General features: G+C 43.9%; 10 protein-coding genes across 10 annotated transcripts; 5 read left to right on the top strand and 5 right to left on the bottom strand.

The window, feature by feature from the left end:
* The first annotated feature begins 342 nt into the window (after positions 1–342).
* Positions 343–3,130, top strand: K450DRAFT_253670 (uncharacterized protein). Its single transcript, XM_051591074.1, has 12 exons — positions 343–406; positions 470–552; positions 607–698; positions 775–994; positions 1,063–1,156; positions 1,233–1,329; positions 1,397–1,598; positions 1,662–1,760; positions 1,837–2,471; positions 2,544–2,635; positions 2,715–2,748; positions 2,849–3,130. The coding sequence occupies exons 1-12, from the start codon at positions 352–354 to the stop codon at positions 2,868–2,870; spliced, it is 1,725 nt and encodes a 574-aa protein (XP_051442107.1). The 5' UTR covers positions 343–351; the 3' UTR covers positions 2,871–3,130.
* K450DRAFT_253664 (uncharacterized protein) lies at positions 2,741–3,598 on the bottom strand. The gene is made up of 3 exons (XM_051591073.1): positions 3,381–3,598; positions 3,149–3,314; positions 2,741–3,087 (listed from the first exon to the last, which is right to left on the bottom strand). Exons 1-3 carry the CDS (start codon positions 3,410–3,412, stop codon positions 3,022–3,024), a joined length of 264 nt encoding a protein of 87 aa, XP_051442106.1. The 5' UTR covers positions 3,413–3,598; the 3' UTR covers positions 2,741–3,021.
* Positions 3,599–4,346: 748 nt separating this feature from the next.
* Positions 4,347–6,231, top strand: K450DRAFT_253658 (uncharacterized protein). The gene is made up of 5 exons (XM_051591072.1): positions 4,347–4,580; positions 4,645–5,256; positions 5,320–5,436; positions 5,510–5,632; positions 5,712–6,231. The coding sequence occupies exons 1-5, from the start codon at positions 4,383–4,385 to the stop codon at positions 6,105–6,107; spliced, it is 1,446 nt and encodes a 481-aa protein (XP_051442105.1). The 5' UTR covers positions 4,347–4,382; the 3' UTR covers positions 6,108–6,231.
* K450DRAFT_253656 (uncharacterized protein) lies at positions 6,231–7,433 on the bottom strand. The gene is made up of 2 exons (XM_051591071.1): positions 7,034–7,433; positions 6,231–6,958 (listed from the first exon to the last, which is right to left on the bottom strand). The coding sequence occupies exons 1-2, from the start codon at positions 7,321–7,323 to the stop codon at positions 6,355–6,357; spliced, it is 894 nt and encodes a 297-aa protein (XP_051442104.1). The 5' UTR covers positions 7,324–7,433; the 3' UTR covers positions 6,231–6,354.
* Positions 7,150–9,981, bottom strand: K450DRAFT_253641 (uncharacterized protein). The gene is made up of 10 exons (XM_051591070.1): positions 9,800–9,981; positions 9,386–9,722; positions 9,138–9,286; positions 8,824–9,056; positions 8,582–8,757; positions 8,363–8,499; positions 8,197–8,276; positions 7,970–8,082; positions 7,606–7,902; positions 7,150–7,540 (listed from the first exon to the last, which is right to left on the bottom strand). The coding sequence occupies exons 2-10, from the start codon at positions 9,719–9,721 to the stop codon at positions 7,469–7,471; spliced, it is 1,593 nt and encodes a 530-aa protein (XP_051442103.1). The 5' UTR covers position 9,722; positions 9,800–9,981; the 3' UTR covers positions 7,150–7,468.
* Positions 9,560–10,896, top strand: K450DRAFT_253628 (uncharacterized protein). The gene is made up of 5 exons (XM_051591069.1): positions 9,560–10,048; positions 10,130–10,192; positions 10,268–10,410; positions 10,472–10,579; positions 10,642–10,896. The coding sequence occupies exons 1-5, from the start codon at positions 9,939–9,941 to the stop codon at positions 10,809–10,811; spliced, it is 594 nt and encodes a 197-aa protein (XP_051442102.1). The 5' UTR covers positions 9,560–9,938; the 3' UTR covers positions 10,812–10,896.
* K450DRAFT_253624 (uncharacterized protein) lies at positions 10,785–11,495 on the bottom strand. Its single transcript, XM_051591068.1, has one exon. The coding sequence runs from the start codon at positions 11,471–11,473 to the stop codon at positions 10,982–10,984; it is 492 nt and encodes a 163-aa protein (XP_051442101.1). The 5' UTR covers positions 11,474–11,495; the 3' UTR covers positions 10,785–10,981.
* Positions 11,496–12,016: 521 nt separating this feature from the next.
* K450DRAFT_253623 (uncharacterized protein) lies at positions 12,017–12,815 on the top strand. Its single transcript, XM_051591067.1, has one exon. It carries the CDS (start codon positions 12,035–12,037, stop codon positions 12,521–12,523), a length of 489 nt encoding a protein of 162 aa, XP_051442100.1. The 5' UTR covers positions 12,017–12,034; the 3' UTR covers positions 12,524–12,815.
* K450DRAFT_253619 (uncharacterized protein) lies at positions 12,656–13,659 on the bottom strand. Its single transcript, XM_051591066.1, has 4 exons — positions 13,482–13,659; positions 13,323–13,417; positions 13,133–13,239; positions 12,656–13,048 (listed from the first exon to the last, which is right to left on the bottom strand). The coding sequence occupies exons 1-4, from the start codon at positions 13,545–13,547 to the stop codon at positions 12,789–12,791; spliced, it is 528 nt and encodes a 175-aa protein (XP_051442099.1). The 5' UTR covers positions 13,548–13,659; the 3' UTR covers positions 12,656–12,788.
* Positions 13,660–15,488: 1,829 nt separating this feature from the next.
* Positions 15,489–17,364, top strand: K450DRAFT_253611 (uncharacterized protein). The gene is made up of 2 exons (XM_051591065.1): positions 15,489–16,482; positions 16,555–17,364. The coding sequence occupies exons 1-2, from the start codon at positions 15,664–15,666 to the stop codon at positions 17,251–17,253; spliced, it is 1,518 nt and encodes a 505-aa protein (XP_051442098.1). The 5' UTR covers positions 15,489–15,663; the 3' UTR covers positions 17,254–17,364.
* Positions 17,365–17,476: the final 112 nt, after the last annotated feature.

Genomic DNA, 17,476 nt, shown 5'->3' with positions numbered 1-17,476 from the left:
AACTACGCGTTCGAAATTCCTTGTCAGTTTATGGTACACACATGTCAAGCGAAATCAAGCGAAGTATCCCATTGAAATGCGCTCCAATCTTACCAAAATCACTAAACTAACTCTACAAACCGAGTTACGTTACAAAAAGTGCATTTCAAAAATGAATGCGGGCGTAAGTGGAACTCAACCCCCTTCAGAAAATAAACTACCAAATTTATCATTGATCATCCTTTCTAGTTCCGCACCAAGTAACCTTGGGTGGTGGTGGCCCGGGTTGATCCAAACAGAAGCCGATAGTAAATAAAAAACGTTTTCCTGTTTGCATACGCCTTTTTCTCTTTTCCTTGTATATTTACGCTCATGATGAAGAACGCTGACATCGAAGAAAAGCTAGTTTCGAAGTTTTTTCTGGAAGGTAAATGTGAATTGTCTGTGTCAAATTTTTTGACATTTGAAGCTGACAAGGAGAGTTTGGTAGAAGGGTACGCCAAACGTAAGCGCCCTCCCCAACACTGGCAGACAGTTCCTGTCCCATCGTCTATCAAACCTTCATCCATACTGGTACGATAATGACTTTGAATTGTTACGAGCAGCAACACTGATCCATATCGATAGGACCATTTACGAGTCGTAAAACCTTGTGTGTTCGAAGATGAAGAAGATCTGAAAAAATCGTTGGACAGCTTTAAATTAGACCGATTGGAGAGGCAAGATATGATTATTGATTTACAGACCCACTTTTAATGGATGTTGTGATTGAACTAACTGACTTTCTTTTTCCAGTGAAAATATTGAAACCGTTCGGAAAGAGAGCGTGTTTAGCTCTGAAGTGACCGAAAATGAAAAAGATATCATCGCCAAGCGAGTAGCTTTGCAACAGCGACAGTTTGCAGAGTATGAACGGCGTGAAAGAGCTAGGAAATCACAAAAGATTTTAGCCATGTTTGACTACGTTGGTGATGAGGAGATTGACGAAATGCTGGAAGACTGTGGCAATGATGAAGTACGCGTTTGTGTTGGCATCTTTTTCAATTTGACTATTGATGTTGATACTAAGAGTTATACTCTTAGGATGAAGTGATTGTTCGTCTAACGCAGACTGGGTACTTGATTGGCATTCGAAAACAGATAGCCACCAAGCATATCCCGGAAGTAGAGCGAGCAGGTAAGGCAAAGTACAAAGCTCGACTTATTGGTTGAACCAGAACATTTAACATCAAATGCACTTTTTATTTTTTAAGCTCCTTCAATGACAGATGAGCAGAAAGCTGCGTATGAGCAGCTTCTTAAGAAGCGATCAGTGACACTGAAAAAGACTACAAACGACCAAGCGAAGAAGTAAGTTCCCCGACATGTAAAGACTGAAGATAACGCAGACTGACCAGGCATGTATTTCTGATGATAGACAGTACCGAATGGGTGGTCGTCTGGGACTTGACGAAGCTCTCAAGCAGTTTCAAGAACATCAGATTGATCCAGAAAAAGCATTTGAAGGATGGTCACAAGCTCGGATTCGAGCCTATCAAATGATTGAACAAAATCCAAACAGCTATTACTATCGATTTAACGCTCCCGGAGAAGTACAACGCAAAGGACAGTGGACTGAAGTATGCAATTTATGGGTACTCAAAAACTCGAAAGCGCTTTACATTAATAACCGTTTCTTGAAGGAGGAGAAAAAACTTTTCTATGCCAGGTTGGCAGAGGCTGGTGCCAATGGTCAATGGGGAATATTCTCCATGAAAATTCCTGGCCGTGTTGGCTATCAGGTAACTTGAACATGCTTACTCATACACTATCTTCAATGGCTTAACGATGACTCCCTTCATTGACGAAACTCAAAAGTGCTCCAACTTCTATCGACTGCTTGTGGAGACAAAGCAGATCAATGATCCAAATTACGTCCTAGATGAGCGCGGAAAGGCTCACTACCTTTTTGACAAAAAAAACTCGAATGGAGAGGTTGAAAAAACCTTCCGTACACACAGCAAACATCACGGTAATGGTAATGGATCATCATCTGACACACCGCCACGACCCAAACCAGTGCGAGCAAGAGTTACGGCTCCCAGCACTTCTGCCTCTGCATCGCCTACCCCACAAACCTCCAAGTCTAGTAAAAAACGCAAGAGACGAGGTGGCCGGAATCGTTGGGGAGGCATGAGCGACTATGAAGAAGATTCAGATGACCTTATCGGGTACGATGATGATAACTCTGGCAGTTATAGCACCAAATTGTGGACAACCCGACGTACACGCACAAGAGCGGCAGCCTTGGTAGCCGAATATGGAATGAGCGGCAATGCATCTGAAGAAGGAGGAAGTAGCAACTTTGAAGATACCATCGAAGATGACGACGACGTTGCAGGATGGGGCATTGAGAAGAAACAGCCCGATAATCCTTTGCCTGGATTTATAGACCCTATCACACTGGATGAGGTTGTCAAACCAGCTATCTCGAAGTATGGTCATGTCATGGGGTATGTAGAACGGGTATTCCACTCACCCACATCCCCCACACTTTTTGATAACAAATTTACTCCCCGTTCAAGGTACACTAGCTGGGTGCGCTGTTTAACGAGCTGGGAGGGCAAGCGTAATATTTGCCCCCTCACCAAGAAACCACTGACAAAACGAGACGTTGGTAAGTGGACAGTATTTTCCGGGTGGAGACCCTTTTGGAAGAGATAGGTTACTTATCACCTCTTGATTTACCTTATCAGTGATACTGGACTTTGACAATATAGAGGAATATAGGTTAGTCATGACATTGAGAGATGGTTTATAACTTTATTCCAGCCACTAGTTCGCTAAAGCCTCCTTTTAATTTTGATATATAATCATACGGTGCATCTAGACACAAGATTGTCAACATGTGAAGAGAAAGCAACAAGATGTCTGAAGAAGAGTAAAATAGTTGATAGCTGAGGGAATAAAACATAGCAGCTGTGCGTGCATTGCGTGTTTGGTTGGGGGGTGTGGAGGAATCAGGGACAGCGCGAGAAAAAATGTACAGATGTTGTCGGATATTCAAGTCATGTGGTGCGAAATCGAAAAAAAGAGCTCGCCGTTAAACTCCACCACCACTGCGTCTGTCTCAAAAAATTAGTCTACATCTCCTTTTTTTTCCTTGTCATGATAGCAGCTCATACCTGACGTCTCGCAAGCCAATTCCTTGGTTACGGATCTTCCACTCTGACTGAACAGATTCAAGGGCTTCTTTATCACAGCCGCTTGCTACAAATCTTTGTGGATGGGTCATAGACGTTTCCGCATTGACAGCCCTAGAATAAGTTACAACGGTGGCGATTGGAATAACCGTGCTGGTGATCAATTTACGTGGTTAATGTTTAATTGCAACGTCAAGAAGCAGCAGAATGTCATTTTACCATATAGCGAGTTTTTGTAGAAGGGTGCTCATGGTGATCAGCGATAACGAAAGAAGAGAAGAGGAAAAAGAGTATGCAAAACGTGATGTCGGGTGAATACGATTTTATTCATTTACGGGCTATTCACGAAAATCTGCATTGACCAATCAAATCAGACTCTGGGGCTTTTCCAGATTTTGTCCAAAGAATCAATGCCTTCCTGTATGCCCACGTACAACACCTGGGAAAAAAAAAATCCCATTCTGCGTTACAGCTACCTATAGCCATTTAAACTGGGGTTACGGAGGGATCGATTTGGCTTATCTCTATGATGGTACAGTAACCAATACGCCCTGGCAGTAGGCATAGGAGATTTCTTGAAACCTTGGCAAATGACCCTCTGTTTGCGTAATAGTTGAAGAAATATGCTCACTCTACTGGCGTCTGTTCTCACAAGTAACATTTTTGCTCGATCGGAACAGCATGTGTGTTGCGGGTGAGTTTGTGGCGCTGTCCAAATCATATTCTCCAAGAGCATGATTTGAAAGGATATCACAAGGGGAGTTCAGCTGCACTGCACTGCACCTACGTGATAGCACATGCTGGCGACTGTCCCATCCAGAACTTTGACGTCGATGTATGGATTAGCAGAAGCATGCATTTTTAAAATAAATATTCGGCATGGTGTTGGTTGAAAACTCACATTCTATGGGATAGACTGTAAATAAAGCTTAAATATCTGTATGATATGCTGGAGAAATGACACAAGAGCTGCTTTGGCGCACGGTCGAATACCAGATATGATGCACTGACAGAGGTGAGCAAGTAAATTCTAACATACATGAGATATGCAAAAGGTACAGATATGCAATGGAGTCAATGTAATGCTAGCCTGCGCTTTCCCTTCGGAACTTCCTCCCATTGTTTGTTGGATGGATGATTTAGGTAGTTCATGATTTCAGATTCCGAACATCCTTTTCCACCTCCCACATCTTTGCATTCACTACACTTAGGAAGGCAGGCATGCAACATGACCCACAGCTGCAGTCCAAGGATTGGATTAGGGATAAGATTCAAACTTTGAGACAGAAATCTAATGTCAGCTTCAATCAGGATTTATTCATTTCTATATTATTGTGCCTGATATCCGGACCCGGTCGACATCTAATTCTCACCGCATCGGAAGATCAGCTTCCCAATGTTGTTAGCATGGCGAACAAGGTAGGGTTTTATTTGGAGTACACTCAGGGTGATTGATATATATTAAACAAACTCTTTCGGATAGGTGTTCACCAGTGTATTCGGATTCACTTGTGCCAATATCAACTGCTCTCCCAACCAAACGTCTGGAGATTTTGTCCAACAATTGTTTGTGCCTGTACATGAAGAGAACAATCTGGATCCAATGTCACTACAACCGAACGGAATGACAAGGATGTCTAGCAATCGCTCATATTCGTCTTATCAAAGCAACGACTCAAATTGGGCCGGCAGCGGAGCGTCCACCCAATCTATGCGTCATCATGCTAGCAATGGGTCGTCTGGGCGACCCCATGGCAAAGAGGAGAGAATGTTTAAGTCTTTAACTCAGCGAAGAACGTCTGCCGCTGGGCAAAGTACAACATCCTCTGTGGATGGTCGAAACCGACTCGGTGTACCCTCTGGATACGGAGGAGCAACTGGTCCCATCAGTCCAATTGACTTCACGATCAATCGCAAGTCAAACGATCTTTCAGTACACCATTATAGAGGGCAGGAAGACAAAGAATATGGACGTTTCAGAAAATCCGATTTTGGTGACTCCTCCAAAGGCTTCATTCCAACAAGAATTGCTCAGGCTGTTATCGTCAAAAATTTACACCAAGCAAGTGATTTAGTGCAAGCTACGTTGCTAGAGGTATGTTTGGTTTTAAGGAGGAGATGCACTTGCCGGTTAATTAATCAGTATGATGGATACTAGATTATCATCGTTCAACAGTTGAAAATCCATTCAGCGACTTATAATGTGCCCAGTCCTTTCATTGTCATTGCCGTTCTGCCGCAAGACGCTCCTCCAAGATCTATGCTCAGTCGACTTGTAAGTTATGCGCCACATGAATAGGACAGGACAGGCATTATCAGAACTATTCATTTAACCTTTTTTTACAAAGATCGACCGTTTCTTCGTCAGCTACCGGTTTGACGACGAATCTTTATCAGATACCCCAAATGCTGCTGATGCCAGACATGGCCACAATCAGATCATGAAGCGACAGATTTTATTTAGGCACCAAGTATGTTGATCAGCAAATATGATTATCTGGCATTTATGTTATCGCTAACATCACATGTATTATGCATTTGATTTTAAAGGAGTTAAAGGAGCTCGCAGCAAGCATCAACAGAGTGAATGTCAATGCCGATATTGTAATATACATTCGAGACATCATTGTAGGTATTCGAACTCATCGACTGGTGCATTGTGGACTGACAGCCAGAGCTTCGCAAGATCTGGTATTGGTGGTCAAAGCGTTATCTGCCCTGTTCAAACGTGAGTATGTCACACCGGACCTCGTCTCCATTGCTGCTGAAAAGGTATTTGGCCATCGCTTGGTCTTGAAGGACGAAGCCTCCAGCCATAAAATTTTGCTCGATAATGGAGACTCTGACGATCAATCCGAGATAAACAGCATGCTGGACGAAACAGCGGATATTCTACCTGCCGACATTGTCATGGAGATCCTCCGAGCCGTACATGTCCCCTTATAAACCCTCCTCCGCTCCAAGCACAAACAATATACCAGCCTTTTTTTTAATATTAATATTACCTGTGCACTGTATTTCCCTATTACATAACTGCAACTACCACTCTTTGTTTCATTTTATTTTTATCATCATTATTATATTACTATCCCTGTATATACAACAATTATATAAACAAAGGTAAACAGCTTAAAAGATATATCACTGTTATACTAGTCATCCTGGTTACAAGTGTTTCCTCTGGGCCACCTCATTATCCTGCAGCTATAGCTCTGTCTTTGCCCGCCAAATCTTTCCAAACTTCGACTCGTGACAAGCCATTTGCATGTAGTGCTTTTGTTATCTCGCTTACTTGATGCGTACCTCCTATCTCCATGACCAGACGTGGCCAATTGTGCGTATTGGATAGCACATTGTTTTTACCGATGACGTTGGCGATATGAAGATGAAAGGCCATGCCCTCGTTATCAGCCACCAGAGCAGCACGGTCTTCCCATTCCTTGACATCAGGCGTAAGTTCGGCGTACTCTGCATGCGTCACATAGGGTGGATTGGATACAATCAAGTCGAAAGAGGCGCCACCGAGTTTAAAGTCGTTCGCATTGAGCACATCCATTTTTTCAATGTTCACGGCATTGGCGAGTTGAGGCGTTAACAGCTCGGCATTCAGACGAGCAAGACTTAATGCTGATGGAGAAAAATCAACGGCGTGGATGTCTGCTGTGCCTTGAGGTAAGTGTCGCGCAAGAGCAAGGGCAATGCATCCCGATCCAGTGCACAGGTCCAGTATCCGTCGCTTGCCATGATGCTGCTTCAAATGCTCCAACAGCCGGTATACCCATTCCTCAGTCTCCCAGCTGTACCATCAAAAATTAACCAGATTATCATCATGGGGCCATTATACTAGGTTTCCGAGACATGTCAAAGCTTACCGTGGGATGAGCGTAGGTGGACGGGTGACGATATCAAGGTCGCAGAAAGGTTGGCTACCCAAGATATATTGAAGGGGTTTATGGTGTTCAACCCGATCCTTGACCATGTCAGTCAGTCGCTGCGCATCGTGGAATGTCAAGCTCTCCGTCGTCTTTGAGCTTTTACTGGTGGCTGCGACGTGACTGAGCATCCAATGTAACTCTCGCTGAGCATGTCGCGTGTCCTGATCACATACATTCAACAGTTGACGAGTTAAGCGACGAGTGAGATGACTAACGTTAATTCGCATGTTCAATTCAAGTAATGATACGAGATACGCTTATCGCATGACGAATAGATTGAGGTTTATAATGGTTTAAACAAAACAAAAAAAGAAAGGAACGGGGGTCAGACAATGGAAAAATAGATGGGGAAAAAATTATTGGTTACAACGCTTAAGCCAAAGCCTTGCCACCGATCCACTTGTTGACAAAGTCAAGGGAGTTCTCAGGCTGGTCATAAGGAACCTGTACAGTACGGTTAGCATTCACGTTTAAACATAAAACTGCAGGTATGGTTGTGCGTTACTTACCATATGACCACCACCATAAATTCTGAGGAAAGTAAAGTTGCCATTTTGAACGGAACGAACTTCACCAGCTTCCTCGTCACCAAGATCAGAGTACCAGGTCTTGTCCTTGGCAGCTGCGAACTCCTTCTGTCCAGACCAGGGAAGCTCAAGAGTCCAAGCTTTGTTACCCATCCAGTTGCAGATGAAGTCAGCATCACCAGCATAGATAAGAACACGGATACCATCTTCCAACAGCGGTGGAAGAGCAAGGTGGAAAGGCTTCATCCAATCACCAGCCATTTGGAAACGGAAGTTGATCTGTTGGATAGGATTAGTTTGCTTGTCCATGTGTGTGCATGTGTGCATCTATGGTTGACTACCGTACCTGCATGTTACAGCTCTCATATGTGTCGACTTGAGCACCGAGCTCCTTCTTTACTTCAGGAATGTTCAAGTACTTCTTGACACTCTCCAAAATTGTGTAGCAAAGGTTGCCTCCTAATGTACAAATGTAAAATTTCATTTAGTGAGCGGTCACAGCACTCACTGGTGGGGTCATCCTTTTGCAACGCCACAAGGTGAGATATCTTTGACCATGATAGCTTTACTAACCTTCGCACTTCTTGCGGACATCGTAGGGGTTCATGCCAGTTTGTTGGTAGGGTTGGAGTTGATCCTTGTTGCACTTCATACTATTGAAAAGAGAACCGATCACGTTAAATTTCTTGGTACCTTTTCCAAAGATTATGGGCATGCCGAAAAAGGCGCATATACTTACGCAGCAGGCAAGCAGGAGAAGACACCTCCGTTGTCATAGCAGTTCTGAATCAAACGAGCACAGGCGGGGTAGTTGGCTTCCATTTGCTTGCAAGTGCTGTTATCCAAAACAGGGCCATAGTTGTTCTCGCAGGCCATCTTTTGTAAAAAAACCATTTATGACAAATGTTAGTTTTGAAACGCGTTCAATATTATGGCAGTCAATATATAACCTACTAACCTTAGCATACCACTTGTATTGAATAAGAGGGTCGGTCAAACCATTACCAATCATAAGAGACTTGAGGTTGATATCGGCAAGGGTGTTCTGATGAGCAGCCAAGGAGGAGACAGCGAACTTGCCCTTGTTGTTGTTGTGAATCTGTTCACCAATAGCGGGGATATAGTGACCAGCATCTAAAGCGGGCGCGCGTGAGTAAAATTTTCCCGTAAACTCAAAAACATTTCATATTAGAAACCTACATGACTCTCCAGCAACATGGAAATCAAGGTCAGCATATTCAGGGAACTCCTGGAAGAACAATTGAAGGAAGGCATAGACGTCCTTGGCGGCAGCATTGGTGTTGCTGGCACCATCACTACCATAGGAGTAGCCAACGTTCAAAGGCTGGTCCAAGAAAACAATGTTGGCATTGTTGTTCCATGAATACTTGTTGATGATGGTATCAGTTCCCTCGTCGTTCACGGAGCATGGGCTAACGAGATTAAAAACAGTCACTGGTGAGAATCCCATTATTGCGCCAAGTCTGAATACCAAGAAATCATCTCACACTTACCCAAGCTCCATCATTAAGCCAGTCAACGAACTGCATCCAGGGCCACCGTTGAGCCAAAGAATAAGGGGGTCTGATGCGGGCTTATCACGCGACTCGAAGAACCAGAAGAAGAAGTGCTTGTCGGTATCAATATCAATATAACCACTAATCTATATATTTCCGAACACAAATAGCACAAAGATAGGAGGAATGAACCGTTAGATGATGCTATGTACTGCAAGCTATGGTAGATAATATTGCCGACTTACCTGCTTAACGTCGGGGTCACAAAGCGCAGGCTTTTTGTATCTCATGGAATACTCAGGGAAGGCAGGGTGAGAAAAGACCTTGAGCCATTCCTTTTGAGAGTTATCATAAGCATCCTCAAGAACACCGGTGACGGTCTTACGAACATCCTCGACAGCTTCTTGAATGTCTTCCAAGGCATCTTCAAACCAGTTGCCGAGGTCTCCAAGGGGGGAGTTGTCGGCGATAGTGGTCTGAACGTCACTGAAGACGTGCTGCTGTTGCTGAGCACTGACTACCTGGGAGCAGACGGCAAGAGCCAAAACTGCCACTGCAGTCAAAGATTTCATAGGAGCCATGCTTGTGCGAGGCGGTAAAAGAAGAAAGTTAAGAAGCGAAACAACGGCTGCCGTCGCACTCTTTGTGATGTCAGTCACCATTTTTACTGGGCCGACTCCGTGCAATCGGGCGATCCGCTAACGTCACATGAGCTCAGATTTTTTTTTTTCCTTCATTTGTGTTTGGTGAACCTCAGCAATTGAGGCAGGGCTCGAAGCAGTTAGACACACGTATATCATGCAGATACTACCGGGGCTCACTGTGGTTGAGGACTTTGTTTCTCCCGAGGAAGAAACGCATTTGGTCCAATGCTGCGATGAGCGGCTATGGTCAGGACTTGGAATTAGGTACATATGGGGGCCACTCATCTTCTAGAAGCAACCTGGTTGAAACCTCAGTTACTGATGTACCTATCTTTCAACCAATAGCCCCAATCCTGAATTGAAGAGGAGGACGCAGCAGTATGGCCATCTCTTCAGCTATCAGTATAGGTATAAATACGGGTATTTCTTCCAAAAAGCGTAACTATCACTTACCCAGCAGCAATTCAATTCCCGTTCGGACAGAAAAGTGCTGCAAGAGCTTGGTCCACTTCCAGACTTCGTCACACCGGTTTTAGACCGCATTGCTGACCAAAATTTGTCACCGCCACCGAATCATCTCCTGGTCAATGAATATGAGCCTGGCCAAGGTATCATGCCTCATACAGGTCAGTTTCATATATAAGTGAACGCGTAGATCAACATCATGCTGAACCCCCTCGAAATTAGATGCCCCCAGTATCTTCGGCCCTGCCATCCTTTCATTATCATTACTCTCGGCTTGCGTCATGAAGTTCACAAATGCAGAGACTGGTCGCACGGTTGACGTCCTTTTGCGTAAGTGACCCATAGCATGCCCATATATCGAATTTCACATTGACACCTATGTTATTTTACAGCTCGGCGATCCATGCTTGTGATGACGGAAGAAGCTCGATATAACTATAAGCACTCGATTTCCAAGGATTTGATCGAGACTTTATCGGATGGCACTACCATCGAACGATCGAGGAGAGTATCGTTCACATTCAGACAAATTATCTCGTTTACAGGTGAATGCTCCAAATAGAAACATGCCAAATTTTTTAATAATATCGAACAGAGGAAGGTGTTGTGTACATAATAAAATGTAAGGAATATAGAATATTTATCCAACTCGCAAAAGAGAAGGAAAAAAAAGTATGGGACGGGGGATATACAGGTTGCCGATCAGATATGGTACATGGGAAGACACTAATCTTAATGAAGAAGAGCAGCAAAAACAATAGCGACCAGCGCTGTGCTTATGTATAAAGCATGATTGGACGTCATGTCTGTGGATGCCGCATTATTATGAGCGGTAGCCGATGATTGAGGTGAGCTAGTGGTGGGCGAGACCAACGCCAAGGAGTTGCTAGTCACTGGCGGAGATGGGTTGGCGTTGCTTTTGGTGGATGAAGAAACGGCCACACTGGTATCGTTGCAAATGGCTTCCATACTGTTGGGGCAGCACGGATCGGTGGATTGTTGAATCATACACGATCCTGGACATTGTGATGGGCAACTTGGGGTTGCGTTAGGTTGTAAACATGCTTTTGTGCACACGTTGGTGGGTGTTGGCGGAGAGGTTTGAATAGAGTACATGCTTGAATCAGGGTTAATGGAAGGCGAAGGATCGGCCAGTGCTATAGGAAGAGCAAGGGACGATATTCCTAGGCTGAGTGTGACCAGAATGTACTTGTGATGTTTCATGACGATGGAGGATATTTGCCAGGTAAGAGAAGAGAAAGATAATAACAATGTGAGCGTAGTGCAAATCTGAAGGAATTGGGGACCGCCGAGCCTGAATTTTTTTGGTTATGGCCCAGTCCAGCCTGACAGATTTCCTGCGGACAGCCCCCCCACCAATATTTTTCTTCCCTCCAGCCAGCGCGTGACCTTTGGCCTCATTCTTCGCAAACAGCTGTCCATTTTGTGACTACGATGGGAAGCAAAATTTGCATGGTTGGCCGTCTTTTTCATCCCAAGGGAATATACGTCCGCTTCTAGTTTCGCGTACGACGGGACGCTGGAACACTTTTCTTGTGTGGGATAACTTCTTTCTCAAGACGATGAAACGCAGCTCACAAAGTGTATGAACAAATCCTTACATCGTCACGAGAGTCAAGAGTTTTCCAAAAATCTGCATGTGACAAGCTAATGAACCAGTCGTTTCATTGATGAACCGAATGATGCTCCGACCCAATTCTTATGGTGACCCCCACAACAGCTTGCTTTACTTCTCTGCCTTTTCACATTGCATTCCCCTTTGCAATGAGCAACAAACTGGTCACACTTTTGCTCACAGTGGCTGGCCTAGCTCTGTCACCTTTCATTATACTTGGCCTTATTACCTTGGTAACAGTAGCCGTTGTTGTTAGTACCTTGACATCTTCATTTATTTTGATCAGGCTTGCTATGTTGATACTGGAAGTACTATCATCCCTGACTATAACCTCGACCAATTGGCTACTCAGCACAACGGTTCACACTCTTGGAAGTCATTTATGGGGTTGGTCACATCAACAAAACCAATCAATTATCCATCAACGAATAATGGAGCAGCGAAAAGTCTCCTCCTCATTAGCTCGTAGACGAAAACGGTCCACGAGCAAACTGGATGTACCTGAACACTATTTACCAAAGAGACGGTCGGTGTCTAACCCAGGCACCCCTATCAGCCATCATGGAAATTACTTTGACACAAAGGCTACGCTTGGCCTAGAGATGACCACCCGGCCACAAATTGTAGCCTCCCTCTGAAATACCTGTCTACCCCCTTTACCCGAAATTACAACCTGTGTATATCACCCTATACCACCTTTCTCTAGGAAGAGAAATGTTTTCGATAGTTTTACAGAATGGCTATGGCCAAGCTTATTTAGATTGTAGATAGTATTCATTTATTTTTCTTTACATCATTGCCTGTAACTAAAGTATCCGATTCGGTTCTGTACAGCTTGACGTGTCATGTAGGTCAATCAAAAATCATACTTAGTAGGAAAGGAATGCTTTTTCTAAGGGTTGCCTACAGTATGTGACTATTGGTAGGATTCGAATTTACATTTTCGTCGTTAGTACCAGAGCTACTGTCGATGGCTTCTGAGCTTCGTTGCTGCACCTCCCATGGCTTCGGTCGTGCAGAGAGTTTAGCTTCGCTAGGAGCGGCTTCGTTCAACTTATTTGGGATCTGTTTGATTCCAGGTATTTCTTCACCCTTCTCTATTCTTTCTACAATTTCTTGGAAGGTGAGTCGTTTAGGGGTTTCGTTGTCATCGGTCGAAGAATCTATTTACGGTCAATGATGGAATAAACGTTATTCAGGGTCATATGCAGCAAGCAGCAATTTTTCTTCCATGCCATTCTTTGTACCTTTTGCTTGGACAGGGTCATCTTGTTTGTCAGATATGTTGTTGTCGGTGGGATTACGATTTATCTTCCATTGTTGATATTCAGTATAATCGAAAGCTTGTACAAACCTATATTAAAATAGGCAATGTGTAAGTATGTGAGGCATTTGATAGAAGGAAGAGAAAGAAATGGCTTCGTCAGCTGCTCTAACTTTGTGTAATAGAACCATCTGGCTCGTTGAATTAACTCCAAACGTTCAGATTCAGTTTTGCCTTCTTGATTCTTTAATAAAGATGGCAATCCGGCCTATGTTTAAAGAAGGTTAGTCATCCGTACTAAATCAAAGCAAACAAGCTCATTGTCAACTGACTTGAAATCGGTCGTCTTTGTCAAAGTCGTAATGATCGAAGGCTTGGAACGCTGCGTCGCTGGACATACTCTTTTTTCGTCTGGCACACGCTGTCGGGTAAGCTTTCGCTGCCCCACAAGGAGATCAGGCTTGATTTTGGCTTGTCGGCTTTTAAAATACATTGAAGCAGAGCTGCAGCGACTGCAGTGGCCTCAGTCCACATGGCCGCCAAACCGACAATAGAAGGCAAATGGCTTCAAGAGGATCCCTTTAACTGGTGCGTTGTCGCAACCGCTCTACCCACATGAGCCGCCAAACGGACATTAGAAGGCGAATGGCCGCAAAATGGATGTCTTTTTCAAATAATGGATTGTCTCGAACCTTTCGGCTACCTTTTATGTACTCGGCTCCAAATTTATCCCATATCCTCCTCCATGGCTTTATAAGCGAGGCTATCGATTCATCCTCCACAATTCCTTACCTCTCCACCTTGGCACTACTGCATCTTTTCAAAAAATGCTTATCAAGTCTCTCAAGTTTTACCCTGACAGAAACACTGATGCCGCACCAAGACGTACAGCTACCACTTGGATTTCAGATGATGAAAGTCAAAGATATTTTGTATGGATGAATGAAAAAAATCTCGAATACTGGCTCAATTCGGAAAACGCAGCACTTTTATTTGTAAATTGCAGTGAAGCTACCCAGAATGAAGTTCTGAAGTTTTTTAGTATTATCTAGCTGCTTAAATATAATGTTTATGCTGTCCATAATTTATATAAACTCATCTCAGAGTCGTAAAATCTGATTATCCACTTGTATTTGTGATGTACCCGGCCATATCGAGCCGATCAACGCGTGACCTTCACCAACCGGAAGCCGTCTTTTTGGGTTGTGATACTGTTTGGTTAAAGGAAGGGGGAAAGCTGCGGGTTGGATTCCTTGGATGACAAAAGACGAAAGGTCGGCATCTCTTTATCCTATCCGATGTTGTCACACCTTTGGTGTTAGCTATCGCTACCTCATTCGCATTCCAACCGATGATAAATAAAAGTATGGCTTTGCAGCACAGCACACAGCTTTGTGCCTGTTTGGAATTATTGGAAGCCACTCTATATTTATTTTACGTTACAACAAAACAAGCCATGTAGGTGAATGTCTCAGGGTGTTCAACGAACGAGGTGCTTGGCGAGCGGATATCATAGAGTCATCCCACACGGGCAGCATTGGAATGCTAGGGACGGCCGAGCGTATACGGACAAGGAAGAGAAAATATATTTTTTGCTGACCAAACACCACACCACACCACATCAGGCTTGCTCCAGCCTGCCCGGAAACTATGATTTGAGTATTTGTCAACGGGTTACGTTTGCCTATTATATCGAAATTTCCCCCCTTTCTCCCTCCCTCAAGTCAAGCCAACTATATAAATATGCTGCTCCCCAGCTAAAAGCCGGTTTCATTTTTTTTTTCTCCACTTGAGATTTTATAAATTTCTCTACAACATCTCACTCCATAATACTACCTTCCTCTTTAATCATCTCCCCCCCAATGGGCATTTGCTGTTCAATATAAAATGTTTTCAAAACTCGCGACTCGCACTTTTACTATTAACACCAACTCCAGTCCCAATTCACGACAAGGAAGCATCTATGGACACCCGAAAACTGACTTTGCTGACTTAGACCGCCTGTACGAAAACGAACGCCATTCAGATGTGCTGTTGTCAGATGACGTGCCCTCATCTCCATCCTCTACAGCATTACCGGAACACGAGTGCGTACTGACACCCACGTATGCCACACGAAGTTCAGAAGGTGAATACCAGCGGACGAAGTTGCCTTATGGGACATACTTCCATCCATATATATATATTATTCCTTTCAGTTCAAATATGGATTCTTGACTAACGCAATTTATCCATTTCTTTCGTGCCTAGACCCTACAAAATGGATTGCTCGCGCTAATGGTTGGGCTCTTGCTCATAGCAAGTCGAGTGTCAAGAAGAAGTGGATGATGCGTAAGTATGATTTCCTTGTGCCATGTTATGACCTCCTTGCTATTTCCAGTATATGGGAAAATCTGGAAACGGGGGGCTCGAATATTTTCCACCATGGGGTGCAAATACTAAACATCACCACTTTTTGTGTACATCATCACAGGACTCGCTAAAAGTCTGATTGGCAACAAGGTTACCGACCCCATGACAAGCACTTTCTTCGAGCAAAGGGCATCCTACTTCCTTGCTAATAACAAGAAAGATTTATCTTTCACCGTCGATGCCGTCGGCGTGTTCCAGTATGACGATCATCATCACGTCAGCCACGAGCCCGACTCCTCCTCACCGACCTCCAACCGCTCTAATTTCTTCATGTCATCGGATTCGTCCAGCTCGGAAGACGACGATGTTGCTAGTTATTCTGATGCATCAGAAGGAACCAGTGCTTCATCCACCGAAGACCAATTTACCGAAGATCTCTATCATATCGAAAAAGGCGTCAATATGACCGCTCGAAATGATTTAATTGTCCAAAACGAAACCGAACGGGTCGTTCTTTACCAAGAACATGACTCTGAAGGTCTTCTATCTCAATCACCCAAACAATTCGATTCTATTTTGACGGCTGCTGCCGAAAACGACCAGCCGCTTCCCTTGTCTCTTAGTGATGCCTCGCCTATAGCAGATGTTTCTCAAGATGGCATGAGCATCACTGTCAAAACCGGCCCTTCTGGCTTCTTCCAAGAAAACATCATTATCCCTGATACTCTCATCAGCGCATGGTCTGAGCACGCTGTTAATCCCCGTATTATCCGCATTAAAGCCACGTCCAACGATGCGTGTTCAGCCGATTGCTTTGGGCAAGTCAATCTCTTGGAACCAGAAGGAATATCCATTGTTTCGGATATTGACGATACCATAAAAGATACCCAAGTCCTATGCGGCGCAAAGACAGTTTTGCGTAATACCTTCTTCAAGGCCGCCCAAGCCGTCGATGGTATGGCCGATACCTACAAATCCTTGGTAAGTTGTTCTTCCCCTTTGCTGTTTAGTCTTGGCATGCATGCAATGTACTTATTTTTATCTTGTTTGTAGTATGATCATGGCCTAGACTTTCACTATGTCTCCAACAGTCCTTTCCAATTGGTGTCAATGCTCAAGGATTTCTTGCACGAAAACAATTTCCCTCTTGGCAGTTTCCATTTGAGAATGTCTGGAAATCCATTAGCGCGATTCACAGAAACACCTGGTCAAGCGAAACGAGACAGCGTGTTGCAGATCATGCAAGATTTTCCCCAACGCAAATTTATCTTCATTGGCGACTCTGGAGAAATTGACCTTGAAATTTATTCAAGAATCGCTCGCGAGCACCCTGGACGAGTTTTGAAAATCTTCATCCGGGATGTCACCACGACTCATATGCATCGAAAGGCGACTAAGAAATCGGAATCGTTTGACACCGCCACATCTTCTTCATTAATGAAAATATCTCTTGGTACACGAAGACTCTCCCTTGGTCGGCAAACCTCATCTAATTCAGCTGATTCAAGACTTGAAGGAGAAGGATACCCAATTTCAGATCGAGGACTCCCCAGAAACAATAGCTTTACAAGTATGAGCACCAGCTCTCCCTCTACGCGAAAGTCGATGATTGACTTGTTCCGCGAACGTATCAAGAAAGCCCAAGCTGAATTGCCTGACGATATGATTTCTTTGTTCACCACTAGCCAGGAAATTACCTCTGATCCCATCGTACAAAAAGCTATGCGAGATCAAGCATCGCATTCAAATTAGATTTTCGTTTTATTACAGTCATCTTACTCTTACACAATGCCCACTCCAAACCATCGATTTTTTGTATATAATTTTATTCACTCCTTCACACGTTTTGGTATCATTGTGATCAAAAACATTCAACCTTGAACCACTATTACCCCTCACTCAACCATCTTAGCTATCATCTCTTTGTCTTTTTCTATTATTATCTTATTACATAAAATTTTATCCCCCAAGTTTA

Source organism: Umbelopsis ramanniana (assembly GCF_025399195.1).
Source record: "Umbelopsis ramanniana AG unplaced genomic scaffold K450scaffold_54, whole genome shotgun sequence".
NCBI lineage: Eukaryota > Fungi > Mucoromycota > Umbelopsidomycetes > Umbelopsidales > Umbelopsidaceae > Umbelopsis > Umbelopsis ramanniana.
Note: the sequence above shows the minus strand (reverse complement) of the source record. Positions and strands in the feature narration are given on the sequence as shown.

Coding starts and splice junctions, on each gene's coding strand:
- K450DRAFT_253619 (XM_051591066.1), bottom strand. CDS start 13,547: ATGTCCAGCGACGCAGCGTTCCAAGCCTTCGATCATTACGACTTTGAC. Junction 13,240..13,322: donor AGATGGTTCTATTACACAAA/GTTAGAGCAGCT, acceptor ATTTTAATATAG/GTTTGTACAAGCTTTCGATT. Junction 13,049..13,132: donor TGACCCTGTCCAAGCAAAAG/GTACAAAGAATG, acceptor GACCGTAAATAG/ATTCTTCGACCGATGACAAC.
- K450DRAFT_253624 (XM_051591068.1), bottom strand. CDS start 11,473: ATGAAACATCACAAGTACATTCTGGTCACACTCAGCCTAGGAATATCG.
- K450DRAFT_253656 (XM_051591071.1), bottom strand. CDS start 7,323: ATGCGAATTAACGTTAGTCATCTCACTCGTCGCTTAACTCGTCAACTG. Junction 6,959..7,033: donor CCACCTACGCTCATCCCACG/GTAAGCTTTGAC, acceptor TTGATGGTACAG/CTGGGAGACTGAGGAATGGG.
- K450DRAFT_253611 (XM_051591065.1), top strand. CDS start 15,664: ATGACAAGCACTTTCTTCGAGCAAAGGGCATCCTACTTCCTTGCTAAT. Junction 16,483..16,554: donor CCGATACCTACAAATCCTTG/GTAAGTTGTTCT, acceptor TCTTGTTTGTAG/TATGATCATGGCCTAGACTT.
- K450DRAFT_253670 (XM_051591074.1), top strand. CDS start 352: ATGATGAAGAACGCTGACATCGAAGAAAAGCTAGTTTCGAAGTTTTTT. Junction 407..469: donor TTCGAAGTTTTTTCTGGAAG/GTAAATGTGAAT, acceptor AGAGTTTGGTAG/AAGGGTACGCCAAACGTAAG. Junction 2,472..2,543: donor AAGTATGGTCATGTCATGGG/GTATGTAGAACG, acceptor TCCCCGTTCAAG/GTACACTAGCTGGGTGCGCT.
- K450DRAFT_253641 (XM_051591070.1), bottom strand. CDS start 9,721: ATGGCTCCTATGAAATCTTTGACTGCAGTGGCAGTTTTGGCTCTTGCC. Junction 9,287..9,385: donor GTGACCCCGACGTTAAGCAG/GTAAGTCGGCAA, acceptor GGAAATATATAG/ATTAGTGGTTATATTGATAT. Junction 7,541..7,605: donor TTTATGGTGGTGGTCATATG/GTAAGTAACGCA, acceptor CGTACTGTACAG/GTTCCTTATGACCAGCCTGA.
- K450DRAFT_253658 (XM_051591072.1), top strand. CDS start 4,383: ATGCAACATGACCCACAGCTGCAGTCCAAGGATTGGATTAGGGATAAG. Junction 5,257..5,319: donor TGCAAGCTACGTTGCTAGAG/GTATGTTTGGTT, acceptor GATGGATACTAG/ATTATCATCGTTCAACAGTT. Junction 5,633..5,711: donor AGATTTTATTTAGGCACCAA/GTATGTTGATCA, acceptor TTGATTTTAAAG/GAGTTAAAGGAGCTCGCAGC.
- K450DRAFT_253628 (XM_051591069.1), top strand. CDS start 9,939: ATGCAGATACTACCGGGGCTCACTGTGGTTGAGGACTTTGTTTCTCCC. Junction 10,049..10,129: donor TGGTCAGGACTTGGAATTAG/GTACATATGGGG, acceptor TTCAACCAATAG/CCCCAATCCTGAATTGAAGA. Junction 10,580..10,641: donor CACGGTTGACGTCCTTTTGC/GTAAGTGACCCA, acceptor GTTATTTTACAG/CTCGGCGATCCATGCTTGTG.
- K450DRAFT_253623 (XM_051591067.1), top strand. CDS start 12,035: ATGAGCAACAAACTGGTCACACTTTTGCTCACAGTGGCTGGCCTAGCT.
- K450DRAFT_253664 (XM_051591073.1), bottom strand. CDS start 3,412: ATGAGCACCCTTCTACAAAAACTCGCTATATG. Junction 3,315..3,380: donor CTACAAAAACTCGCTATATG/GTAAAATGACAT, acceptor ATTGATCACCAG/CACGGTTATTCCAATCGCCA. Junction 3,088..3,148: donor AAGGAATTGGCTTGCGAGAC/GTCAGGTATGAG, acceptor TAATTTTTTGAG/ACAGACGCAGTGGTGGTGGA.